Genomic DNA, 13,942 nt, shown 5'->3' with positions numbered 1-13,942 from the left:
TTCACTAAACTCAAAGCCCTTTTAACTCTGCCGTTAAAACGTGGGAAAGTGAAGGTATTGGGTGCCCAGAAAAAATGGTATAATAAGAACTGTAGGGTGGCACGTAGCAGCCTAATAAAAGCCATTAAATCCAGGGTCTCTAGCGAAATCAAAATGGCCCGCCAAACGTATAAAAAGGTACAGTGGATTGCGAAGAGAGAATGGGACGAGTGCCATTGGTCCGATCTCTTCGAGGCTTGCCAATCATCTAACCAAGTAAAGTTTTGGGAAATTGTAAAATGGGGTAGGAACACGGATTCCCAAATTCCTGTAAATTACGTCCCAGCTGAGGTATGGGTGGACTTTTATTCCAGCCAGTTTAAAGATCCGGACTTAGAACCCCAAATTGGTCAGGTACTGTGTGCATCCCCGCTCGCTGTCCCTAATCTTACGCTAGTTTTTACAACCTCTGATACCGAGTCTGCACTCAGTTCAGTACAATTGGGGAAAGCCCCAGGGATGGATTCTATCCCTGCTGACCTATTTAAAACAAATCTCCAACTATGGGTTCCCTATATAACTCTGCTTGCCAATGCCATCGCAAAGGGGGCAAGGATTCCAGAGTCCTGGAAAGGGGTGGAAATTCTCCCAATTTTTAAAAAAAAGGGGACCGTTCGGTTCCGGGAAACTACCGTCCCATAAGCCTAATCGACTCCCTACAAATAATTGTCGCCAGGATGGTTCTAGTCAGAATCCAGGAGTGGATGGAGATGGAAAGTATTCTCTCCCCTTTACAGGCTGGCTTTAGATCAGGCACTAGTACCATCGACCAGGTTTTCAGATTCACCATGATTTACTGGAAGGTGGTGCTATTAGGCGGTGGATCCATCTATGCCGCCTTTGTGGACCTTAAGTCGGCCTTCGATCTTGTGCCCAGGGCAAAATTGTGGGATGTCCTAAGAAATCTGGCCTTAACGCCCGAACTCCTAGACCTCGTGGTTAGATTGCACGAGGACAACTTTGCCCGGGTGAGGTGGGGAGGCCAAGGGCAAGTGACGGCTAGTTTTCCTGTAAGGCGAGGTGTCCCTCAGGGATGCGTTTTGGCTCCTACCCTTTTTCTATTGTTCATTGACCAGGTGGTGAAGTTTTTTGCCAACACCCCCACTGACGCTCCCTCTTTAGGTGGGACCAAGTTCCCAATGCTTATATTTGCTGACGATACTTTACTCCTCTCAAAAACACGTAGGGGGCTGCAAACTGCACTTAATAGGTTCGAGGAGTTTTGTAAACTAAACGATTTACAAATTAATGTAAGTAAGACCAAATTTATGGTCCTAACTAAAGTGACCCTAGACTACCGCCTTCGCTGGAAACCCCAGGTCGACGTACTCCACCTTAAATTTGCACAGCTTACGGGCTGCTTGGTTAAGAAGCAACAAATGTCCCTAACCAAACGGGTTGCACCAGCTCTTAAGATTTATGAAGCCAAAATTAGCTCTGCCATTCTGTATGGGGCTGACCTATGGGGCTACATGGATCTTTCACCATTGGTAACAGCCTAAAACAAATTTATATGGAAACTGGTAGGATTGCCCCAATCTACACCGACTAAACCACTCTTGTTAGACTTGGGCTGCAAGCCCATTAACAAGATGACTCGCTATCGGGTAGTAGCATTATGGAGACGGATCTGGACATCACCGGACCTAAGCCTTTTTGCCAATGAATTGGCGGAAGTCAGATCAGTATGGGGCTCTACTAACATTCCTTGGCTACGGGAGGTAAAAATGGTTTTGGAGGAGATGGGCCTTAATCAGCTATGGGTTTCCCCAGGGTCCACCTCCTTCCCCTCCAAGCAAGACTTTAAAGCACTTTATTGGGCTTCTGTCAAATACTTATCTGTGGTACAATCAGATGCTACTAGCCTGACGGGCAGATTTTTGGCCCAAAAATTAGACCCCTCTCTGGAGATTTACTGGGACGTGATCGCCAAGACCCTAGACAAAAAACTATACCATCAGTTTTGAGTAGGGTCCTTGCCAGTAAGGTCATATACAAAGAATTGGTCTGTTCATTTAAATGATTCTTGTCCCTGGTGTACTGAGCATAAGGAGAGTGTAGGCCATTTTATTTTTGCATGCCCCGCCTATCACGCTCCAAGAAACAAATGGATTAGGCCCATATGCCGTAGACTGGAAGTTAGAGGGAGTACTGAGGCCTTGAGGGTGCTACGTACCAATACTTCAGAGATGGTGGTTGTGGGTGTTGCTAAGTATTTGGGGTGGGCATGGGTTATTAGAACCAGACATCTAAATGCATTTTAATTCTCAATTTTAACTGGGTGTTCATACATTAGGTCTTTAATATACTATTTAATCCTTTTTAACTGATGAAATGTTTTTTGTATATATGATGGTTTAAATGCATTTCCATGTATGTTTTATTCTGTTTTGGTAACTGTCTTTTATGATGAAAAATCGAAATAAAGACCTATGAAACCAGTATGAGTATGCAGGGTGATCAGTATGAGTATGCAGGGTGATCAGTATGAGTATGCAGGGTGATCAGTATGAGTATGCAGGGTGATCAGTATGAGTATGCAGGGTGATCCTTCTAGGGCATGGGTCTTGTGACATTATCGTTATTAGAAAAACGTTTTTTTTTTTATTCTTCTTGTTGGTGCGGAAACCCACATCTCTCTAACACCTCCTCTGCCTTCTTTTTTACAAATTTATCTAGGGATGAAATGGGAGGCCAGAGTAAAAGGCTCAGAAGGATATAGGACTGGAAATGAGAAACAAAAAAAGATGGCCCATGGTGTTTTTAAAAGGTGCATGCAAGGGTCCTTTCTATATGTGAATTTTGTATAGTTTATTTTCATTTCAGTTTGCAGTTTAAAACTGTCTTAAGTACAGATTTGTAATAACATCGAATTTCATATCAACAATTTTCGCTCATTGGATACCCACAACAAGCATGCTGCATCCATAATCATAAGTCACGAGACACCAAAAACAATTACACTTTTAAAAGCTTCATATAATTATAAGCCTTAAACTTGGTAAACATGTTACATGTAGTGTTCTATTTTGTATTAAACATTAACTTGTGATGCAAGTTGTTGAATTTTTAGGGGGTTCTTATTGTGGTAAATCTGCTGCTCTTCTTGTCGTAACTGTTGTGTTACTGCGAAAACAAAGCTTTCAATCTTCTCGACCCCCCTTCTTTCAAACATTAGGCCAGCGTAAAGGGTAGGAATGTGACACAACTGTTATCTGATTAGATAAGAAGTAATTAACACAAAACAGATGGTTCCTTCAGTTTTACGAGGTGCAGCGGGGCCTTTGGCTATGTCAATCCTGTCTTTGTTTTCAGTTACCAATTGACCTTTTTTATACAAAACATTTGTAGTCTTATAACTTGTATCATTGTGTTCTTAGAGCTATATATATATATATATATATATATATATATAGGTAGGTAGGTCTAATAAGGAAAACATCGTGTGGGAAACATATGCACAATCATTTCACGACGCAGCTCTCCATGTCAGCGCCTTTTTTTTCCCTGTCTTCCCCAATACAAATCGGATATGAACTTTACACCTACAGCCTACAAAGTGCGGCTTACGTGGATGCCTAGAGACTAATCATTGAAGGTTGCAGTATGATTACCTTCCTTATGAATAAGGACATACAAATAAATGTGACCTCCATCCACGGATTATCTGATACTACGTCTAGTATTGAGTGCAAACAGACTGGAACTATTTGGTGTATTGCAACGTCTTATCACTGATGCCTGAATACCTTCCTTCTGTTTTGTAATTGTAACTCTGCATGTTTGGCTGCTAACGAGGATGCTGTTTAGACAACATGCACGTTAGTAATAGGAAACTAGCATAATTTTAAATACACCTGTTAGCTTATTACCCATGTTATTGTGATTTCTGGAGCAATACAGGGCATTTCGCGTGTACTTGATCTGTATCACTTTTTCCCCCTAATTGTGATGCAGCTGTTTTGCTCATAGTTTAATTAATAAAGGAGCAAATCACAGGCAGCAGCGGTGCAAGCTTCTCATACTCACAAGGAGATTACAGACAGCAGTGGTGCAAGCTTCTCACACTCACAATAAGGACATCACAGGCAGCAGCGGTGCAAGCTTCTTACACTCACAAGGAGATCACAGGCAGCAGCTGGGCAAGCTTCTCACACTCACAAGAAGGAGATCACAGGGAGTGTGAGTGCAGAGTGTGAGTGCAGAGTGTGAGTGCAGAGTAGTGAGTGCAGACTACTGAGTGCAGAGTAGTAGTGCAGAGTAATGAGTGCAGAGTAGTGAGTGCAGGGTGAACAATTCCAATACAAACCATATAATTCCATTACACACCACATGCATACACTCCATAACACATGGATAAAAGACATTGCCATTTATAATGCCATTAGCTCTAACTCAAATAAATCCGAGACCTATTGCATTTCCAATGCTTGTTTAAATGCTTGCCATCCGCTATTTCTGAATGAAACCGGACAAAGTGAAGCACCGCTGGAGCTTTTTTAAATGCTTGCCATCCGCTATTTCTGAATCTATCAGTGTGCAGCTATAGTGAGTTTACCTCTGTGCCCTGGAAATCTCCTCCGTTTGACCTTGACCACGCGCAGATGACACTTGCCTCCCCCTAGAGACCTGTAAGTCCATCGTTCCAGGAGTGTAAAGACTGCTCGTCTGACCTCAACTTGCACCTGCCAGCGCTGCTGGGACCCCCAACACAACTGCACCACGAGCGTGGCAAAAAAATGCGCGCAAAAATTACAGTCTGGAACCTTCTTTCAAACTGGGCCTTCTTATTCTTTTCTCTTGCCTCAAAGGCGTCTCAAAGCATTTTCTGCAAAGATACACCTGGCTGTAACTGTTCATATGATTGGACTCTTTTTTCGTACTACAAAAATCACGCGTGATTAGCCCTCGTGCGCTCGTACTAACCGCAGGTTTAAAGTTTGAATCCAGCCGTTTAGCCTTCCGTCATAATACCTTACGTATGGCGCTTAGATGCGCAGAACTGCGTCTGTAGCGCATAAGACAATGTATCACTAGAGAGAGTAGCGTCAAGTGGTACAACACAAACTGCAGGAAATGCTTGCCTTCCTCAAAAATAAAGATTTAGCGTACACCTGCGCCAGAGCTCATATTTTTGTTACACATTTTCTCTAATACGTACAGTCTTGCTTGTTTCTTGCTATATTATATGGCATATTTTATAAATCGGATGCGCTGACTCCAAGAAGTAGAGGCTGGTGGCAAGGGAGAGCTGTAAGGGTCCGTGGCTCCCAGACCGGCTTATCAGTTTTACTTCCATGAATAAACGCAAAATGAGAGCCCATTTCTAAAACAATCGGGTTTAAAGTATTCAATACGTGTAAAAGTTATTTTGTTTTTTTCTGGTGTGTGATTAACTGCAAGTCGTGCATAAACTCTAGACTACAGCAACACCAAGAATTCATATCCAAGGAGGCTGGCTGTCTAGCCCCCTCCAATGCAGACCATCAGTGGCAGGCACCACACTTCCAGTTTTGCTGGTGACTTGGCATATAAGCAGGGTCACCAGACTTAGTCGGCAGAGGAGAACCAAAGTATGCAGCAGGGTTGACTTTATTATGCGGCAAAATAAGCTATGCCCCACATTTTGTGATAGTATCACTTTATTTTTTTTATTTTGTTTGTGCTTGTATTAACACTGTTTAGGCAGGCGTTTCACCTCATTAGTAGCAGGTTAATACCCAAACACATCAATAAGAAACTTAAAGTTGACTAGTCACTCTTTGTGAATGGCCTTCCACTGACAACAACACCTGTTGCTGCATTGTAATAGCTTATGATCCGTTTGAGTTAGATTTTATTTTTTTTAATCTGCAGTTTATGCAAAAAATGATGGATTATGTGGCAACATTCATAATTATGCGGACCGTGCCACAGAAGAAGAGATGTTTCGCTGTTTGTGGACTTGATGTCTTCATCTGTAGCATGGAATGAGCCTGTACCTGCACAACTAATCCAGAACAGAGGGTGCCCTGTTAATGTTCTTACCTCCAGAAGTTTTCACAAGCAAAGTCTGTGGTGTTTCCTTAAGGACCAGAACCATGACCCTAAAATGAGCTGCAGGTTTACACCAGCGTCAGTGGCACAGGAGGCTCAGCCAATCCTGCATTCCACTGCTGCGCTCTCTGTCCCAGCTCTACGTGCCTGTCCTCCTATAGTGACACCAGGCACCAGTACCTTCCTCTAACATACTGGGCCTGGGTTACTATTTCTTCCTTCCATGGGTTAAAAAGGCTTAAGATTGTCCTAAATTTGTCCTTTGTTTAAAACTCTTTATACTGCAAGTTTCTGGGATAAAACTCTCGGTAGCCTTTCTTCTGCCATGGTAAAAGTTTAATAAAGTTGGTTCATGCTCTGTGAGACGAGCCCCTCTGCATGTAATCCCTCCTATGCAGCAGGGGCGCTTTCTCACTTTGCCAGGCAGCTTCGTAACAATGGGGTAACCCAGTATCCCTCAGAACCTGGGTAGTAGTATACAAAAATAACAATGGTTCTGTCGGGTGAGAAATTCCTTAAACAATTGCACACATCATTGGTTATTCATAGAAAGTGATCAGTCATAAGCAACACACACAGAAAAACATGAAGGGTATTTCGAGGTTTTTTATATAAATTACGTCATTCATATATAAATACCCAAAAATATTTGAAGGCTGTCAAAGCACAACGTGAAATACAGTTTGTGACAAGGTGACATGTGGTGCTCAGTGATATAGTGATAGTGCGTAATATGTACAGATTGGCTAAAAAAGGGGGTTAAATGAAAAGGGAGGCCAGAAGGTGAATGTTTTAAGTAGTTCTGCGAACTGAGTCAATTAGTTTTTCGCAGACTCCTGCAATTGGTCCAGGGGATAGTGTTGACGTTTCAACCAAGGGTCTGCACTACTATAGAGTCAATGCGGGTCTTCACCAGGACAAGGACAGGGGATTGACAGCCTAAAAGGAGCTCAAACGGACTTGTAGATGGTATCCTTGGCGCCTCATAATGACAGTAAACTCGCTGAGAGCGTACTTATCTTCCACAATGACCTTACTCATTGGAATGTCCAGATTAGACTCTTAGAATAAGATTTTAGAGTTTCACATGTTTCCAAAGAGTCGTTACTATGGTCTATCCTTATTGCTATAATTTTAATTTTTATTTAAATGTTATCAATATTGTTTAAATAAAAATGTAATTCGTTGCAATTTATAGGAGTTTTTTTGTCTGTAAGATTGCTCGCTGATTTAATCAACGCTGAAGTTCATGTGATCTGTAGGTCACATGTCTGAGTCCTGGCAAGGCAAACTCCACCTTTTATCCTTCCCAGGTTTGCTGAGTACTACTCAATCAGTTCAAGTAACGCCGGTTACTTACGCTGCTTGGAAACGGCAGATGTGTGCGGTGGAGCCCCAAGTAGAGCCTGCTAAGTTTGCCAATCATTCTCCTGTGATGTCAAAACTCATCTTAAAGCTAGGACAAGTGACCCATGCTGGCCCTTGGCCCCACTGCCCTCAAACAAATGTGGTTGGTGGTATATTATTATGTATATTACAGCTAAGGTTATAGCGCTTGCCCCTGCGCTGTGATTTTAGGCACTTCATGTATTCCATTTTTTAGCACGTGCTCTTTTGACATTTATTGTATAAAATCGTGGCTATTAACCGGCCGTGAATGCACAAAGTTGCATATGAAAAGATGCAGCACCGTTTTTGAACCCTCCCTGCTTCCCAGTGCCTGGTGTGTTCATTACAGCTCCTGTTTTCCATATACTTGCTGTCACGGTTGTGGTTGCCCGGAAGCATTCATTACTTCCGCCCGTCCCACCCCTGCCTCTCCGCGGGCCTGGTGCTTGCACACATAACAATGGCGGAGTGCGGGGTCTGCATGCTAAGTGGTTCCGATGAACTGCCTGCTTGCTGCAGCTGAGAGGGCCCACCCGCTCTAGTGGACGAGCAGAGGGCTCCCAGCCTTTCACTGGTGGGCGACATTTCCTGCTTTGGAACACATGTTTAAAACATTGCTTCACGCAATAATCAGGCCACACTGTTGTTAAGCGTAAAAGGCCATTTATTAGGACCAGGCTGCACAACATAAACCACAACAATAATCAACAACAACTAAATCTCCCCCCCAACGCCAAAACTCCATCCTCATACTCTCCTTTAATTCCACCTTCCACTCTTCCACCTTACCTCCAATCTCTCTTCGCATCCTGCCACTACTCTCCTGCCACCAGTCGCCCCTTCCATCATTCACTCCTCCCCCCCACGAGAGGTGGGTGTGCCCGCTAGTGACTCCCCCACCCCTCCCAAATACCGCCAACCCCGCAGCCCGTCCTAAACTGGCACGCTTTGCCAACCCTACCCCAAAACCCTAAAAACTGTAGGGTGGGTGGGTGGCCACAGAAAACTACTCCCACCCAGCAATGCCAGAATGCAGGAAGAGGAAGTCACCTTCCTCCCCCTGCATTCTTATACCCACCCCCAACCACGCCCCCAGCACCAGCCTGGCCCTTCCCTGAGTGAAAGAGACCGGGGGAAGACTAGACTGCGTCTTCGCTTCCCCCGGGGCCCTCCATTCCATCGCTTCATAGCAGGTCTTGGAGCTGTTCGACAAGGACTGTGTGACCAAGGCCTACAAACTCTCCTAGGAAATATGTCCACACCAAACCTATATTCTTCGAGCACGTGCAGCCGCACATCCATGTATTGCGGGTGTGTAGCACTTCCTCTTTGGAATATTGTTTGAACATTATCAGGGGTTGAAATGGAAAAATAGAAGTGCAGGTTCTCTGTACCAGAGCCTGCTTGTTTTTGAGAAGTGCCGGTACTCTCCAATTAAATGTATAGCATTTCTCTTGAGAAGTGCCGGTACTCCCCGTGACCGTCTCAAAAGAAAAAAGTGCCGGTACTCCGTACCGGACAGTATCGGCCCATTTAAAGCACTGAACATTTTGCCAAACTATTCAGTTGGAGAGGACGTGGCTTACGACAAGAACTGCCGATGTTTGAACTGGGGAACCAGCTTTGAGTTTCAGAATCGGCTCACCATCAGGTAATGCTGGGCAAATCACTTATATTTAGAATATATCTATCTCCCTGTGCCAACAAAATAAATAAATAAATACCGTGTCCATGTGTAATATAACTAGTACTCATGTACAGACCTCTGATATCTTGGAGTAGAGTTTGCTACATATTGGCTACGTTGGCTACAATGTGAGTAATTGTGAATGGTCTGCTTGGGTTCATAGCGTTGTTAACAGCTGTGACTTAAGGGTTAAGGTTCGCCTTTCAAACAAAACTTCCCAGCTGAATCTTGCACCTTTCTTTTTGGTCATTGCTTCTCCGTCCCACCCATCCATCTACTGGGACTATTCCCCGGTAAGTGTGATGCAGTCAAGACTGTCAGCCATACGGCCATTATAGGATCAGGCCACCCTGGCAAGCTGGCAGGCTACAACAAGCATTTGCAAAGCAATAGGTCTCGCATTTACGCGAGTTTGAGCTACTGACATTACAAATGACAATGCCTTTTATTTTTATTTTCGTTTTTAAAACATAAATAAAAGGCATTGTAATTTACTATGCCAATAGCTTAAACTCACGTAAATGTGAGACTTATTTGCATTGCAAATGCTTATTTGTAACTCTCACCAATGCTTCACAGCAATTTGCGCTGCTGTACTACATGACTAAAATAAATTGACAAAGCCAATAGCTCTCCCATAGGCAAGACCTATTGACTTTACCAAAGCTTGTTTCTGTTAAGGTTCAAGAAAAGCTATTTCATGGACATGTTTCTTTCAAATAAGCAAAGTCTGTGGCCTTCAGTCTGGCTTTCTTTAAAGTGGTGCAATGTCAGATGGTTGAGTGCTCAATGGAAAGGCTCCTAAGGACGAAGAAGCACAGATGATATTCAGGATGAGGCATTTGCTGGAATATTATTCTCTGCAATGGAGGCATTAGAAACCTATTAATAAGGTCTAAGGAGATGAATGATTACCAGCTTAGATTTCTACTTTGAGGGATGTCAGGCTTTGTAATGTGAGGGTGGCAGAGGCACATTTCCGAATATGTCTGTATGTGTCAAAAAGGAAGGTTTGTAGCAGTAGTCCATGAATGGATTAGAGTGGGAAAACTATAGACCTATTATCTTTTTATAATTCTCACAGACATGGAAGGATATTTTACACCATGATGGTTTTAAAAACAGAATAAACATGAAACAAAAATAAAGATAAAAATAAAAAAGCTTCACACTTCATTGTTTTTTCATAGGCCACTTATATTTTCTGCCATTGCACGACTGACAAGACATTTGATATCAGGACATGAGATCTGCTTATGAGGCGTGGTCATGAATCCATTGACAGACAGGATGGACAGCTGCGCCTGCAGGTTGAGGATCTTCTGGTGGATGTCATCAAGGATAGGCTTCCCCCTGCAGAAAGAGAGAGGAACAGAGGAACATTTAGTTCCGCTTCATCTTATTCACCCCACCATTGTAGGGGCTCCATTTTGAGCCCTTTACTCTTTCACATTTACATCAGCCCGCTGGCAGTCTTAGCAGAAGAAGCTGGGCTTACGATATATTCTTACGCAGATTATACTCAGCTTATCTTCTCCTTAATAACACTTCTAGGTATCTTCTCTTCAACTAGACTTACAAAACATTGCTGGATGGACGCACTCAAATAAATTGAAATTGAATGGAGGAAAAAACGGAACTCCTAATTCTTGGTGGTAACAAAGATCTTTTGGGACCACAACATTGGCCGCACCAAATGGGTCCCCTTCCCCAACCTGCGCAATCTGTTCGCAACCTGGGCATTATTATAGACGACCAACTGTCTATGCGTCAACAAGCGGTCAAGGTTGCCTCAATGTGCTTTACCATTTTGAAATGGTTAAAAAAGATCCTACGGCTGCTGCCCTCTACGGCGCAAAAGACTGTGGTCCAAGCCCGGATTGTGTCAAGATTGGACTAAGGAAATGTTTTATATGTAGGGGCCAATAAGGATGTTATTCGTAGGCTGCAAGTGGTTCAAAACTCGGCAGCCAGACTCCCATATCAGCTACCTCGAACGGCCTCGATCACGAAGACCCTTCGGGACTTACATTGGTTAAAGATTGAAAATCGGTCCAAGTTTAAAGCCCTCTGCTATGTGCACAAAACCAACGCTGGGACAGCTCCTCGCTATTTGAGCACCTTAGTTCACCAATACATTCCCACTCGCCTTCTCAGATCTTCTAAGCAGGCTAAATATGTGACCCCTAAGTTCAAACTGACTCGTATGCCCAATTGGCCCCAGCTCTATGGAACTCAATGCCACTCCCACTTCGCCTTGAACATAACTATGTCAAATTTTGGAAAGGCATCAAAATGTGGCTATTTAATCACTAAGCTCTTCTAGCTGCTCTTCTCTTTTAACCTGTGTCCATAGGCGCCGGGAAACCTATGGCTAGCTGTTGCGCCATATACATTTAAATATAATAATAATAATATAATAATAATAACTGATCTGTAGAGAGTTCTGGAAGGATCTGAGTTTAATAGGATAGTAGAGCAGGGGGAGTAACAGACGCAGGTCAAGGATGTTGAATTATTTAAATGTTTCTCTCTTACCTCCCTTTGGGTTGTATGTCAAAATATCGACTACAGAAACATTGTGCTACCAAAGTATTGTGGCCAAAATATTGAGAAGGTAACGCAGATCGATAAATATAGTTTCACTATTCGTAACTCTACATTTACGTACCCTGAAGATATACAATGTTCGGGTACACAGATGTTAAGTTGAATAATGTAAATCTGACATTGACCATGTCAATAGTTTGGTCCTCAAAATTCTGTCTACGATATACCAGCAGCATGATATTCTGTTGTTGATATTAAGATTGAATACCTTTCTTGTGCAATCTCTCTCTTTCAAAATGACTAGCACAACTACTTAGATTATCAGGAAACGTGTGTTTAGAAACAAAAGGGGTTTACATCTGCAAGTTCAAGAGTTATGGCTTTCAACTGAACTAATCCTAATAAACCCTGGACCTCCTTGCACCAACTGATTCAAACATATACAAAGACCAAGTTTGGAAATAGTGGAAGCCCTATTTAGCCCCACTAGCTAAAGTAATTGCTGGGCATAACATTACCTCATACACACTCTATCGGCGCACCCTTGCAGAAATTAAGAGAACCACCCCCTTGCTTTTTCTGATTCCAGATTCTCATATATCATTGTGGTTTATCCAGCAGAAATCCCATAACAGGCCTAGCAAAACAAGCTGCATCACTTGTCCATTACCAGGAGCTACACATTTGTGTTATTGAGAAAAGAGTCATCCCAACTTCCTACTTTCTTAGGAGAACCCTGACCTACAATATTCTAGGAATTGATGTCTCTATAGGGGGGTTCTGAACCAATTGTTTATTTTTTCATTGGCCTTTGCCACAAGGACTGCTTAGCAATGGGTCGGTAGTAAGCAGGATCAGCAGACTCCAGAGATTACTTTTTGAGTCCAGAAAGTTTTTTAATACTGCCTTCAGCCTTACTTTGTTTTAATGCTTTAGTGATGCAAGTAATGTTTGAGGATGTCTTCAGAGAACAAGTTAACAAGCATGGAGTCTCCTTTACTGTAAACTGGGCTTCACTTTAAATTGTATTGTGAGATGAGTTCTAGCTTTTAGAATGTTGAAGGCGAGTACCATTTTTTTATTGATTCTATCTACCAAATATTTTATTGTTTAAGTATCTCACCTAAAGCAGGTGTTTAGCTTGGAATCTATTTGAGTAATCCTTTATCTAATGTCGATAATGTTATCTTTACAAAAGTTCCCCATTTTTACGCAGGATTTTACAATGCTAAGATTTAGTGTACGGTTGCAACCCAGGTTTCCACATTATGGTAAAATAGAAAAGTTTTTCAATGAATGATTTGGCTTCTGGAACACTGATGATTGAACACATTTCTTAGCATTTAACTCAGATCTGTAAGGATTCATCGTTTCTCAGTTCTGCTAGTAAACCTTTTAAAATTTCAACCATTTTTTATCCATGTCTGATTTTTGCTTTAAGGGAATGTTATTTACCTATAAACTCCTTTTATGAATATCTTTTCTTGCATTCCTCTTTATAGTAGGTAGACTTCTTTAAGGAATGTCTGTCTTTTTGCTTCTCTCTATGTAATATTTAAACCGGGTTGGGGAATTTCTTTTTGTTTCTCTCTTTGTACTACAAAAACCTGTTTTGGGAAGGTCATTTTGTTTCTCTCTATGTAATCAACAGAACTGTTTTGGGAACAAATGTTTTTACACCTTTCTTCTTTGTAATAGGGAAATCTTTTTGGGGAATTTATTGTGGTTTTCCTATTTTAATATGTCAAGGAGTTTCCAAAAGGGTAAGTTATCCTTCAAGTTGTTATTAAATTCTTCTAGACTTACATTTGTGTTACATTCAGGTCTGTTTGATATTCAGACTCACTCCTTTAACAACCACCCTCAGCTGTGCCCTCCAGACCATTTCCATTGCTGATATCTCAAAATCTTAACTCTCTGTTCTTCGATGTTCTTTTGTGGAGTGGGGCAATACTACCCAAGTGGTCTCCAGTACTATATGGAACACAAAGAGAAAGCTAAAACACTTGCAAACAGAATTGCCAGAATTCGAGGTCACTAATGATGGTGTGCACCTTTATAGATCCACCACCAATGCATGCATTGCGCAGTCTAATATCTGCATTGTCGCCCAGGTTTTGCCTTTGATTTTAAAACCAGCCTTATCCGCCACACCCTCTGGAGGTTATTTCTTGGTTCAAGCCAACATGTTTTGAAAAATCAGGATCCCAATCTAAAAAAACATTAAAAAAATGAACCTAT

General features: G+C 42.2%; 1 protein-coding gene across 1 annotated transcript in view; it reads right to left on the bottom strand.

Annotated features, from left to right (window-relative positions):
* Positions 1-10,335: 10,335 nt before the first annotated feature.
* TSKS (testis specific serine kinase substrate) overlaps positions 10,336-13,942 on the bottom strand; it is a 398,477-nt gene continuing 394,870 nt past the window's right edge. The window contains exon 13 of the mRNA XM_078653750.1: positions 10,336-10,504. Coding sequence (XP_078509876.1) covers positions 10,336-10,504 — 169 coding nt within the window. The remainder of the gene's footprint in view (positions 10,505-13,942) is intronic.

This window comes from Lissotriton helveticus, chromosome 7 (genome assembly GCF_964261635.1).
Source record: "Lissotriton helveticus chromosome 7, aLisHel1.1, whole genome shotgun sequence".
In the NCBI taxonomy this organism is placed as follows: Eukaryota; Metazoa; Chordata; class Amphibia; order Caudata; family Salamandridae; genus Lissotriton; species Lissotriton helveticus.
The sequence above is the reverse complement of the archived record's forward strand: the minus strand, read 5'-3'. Positions and strand labels throughout refer to the sequence as shown.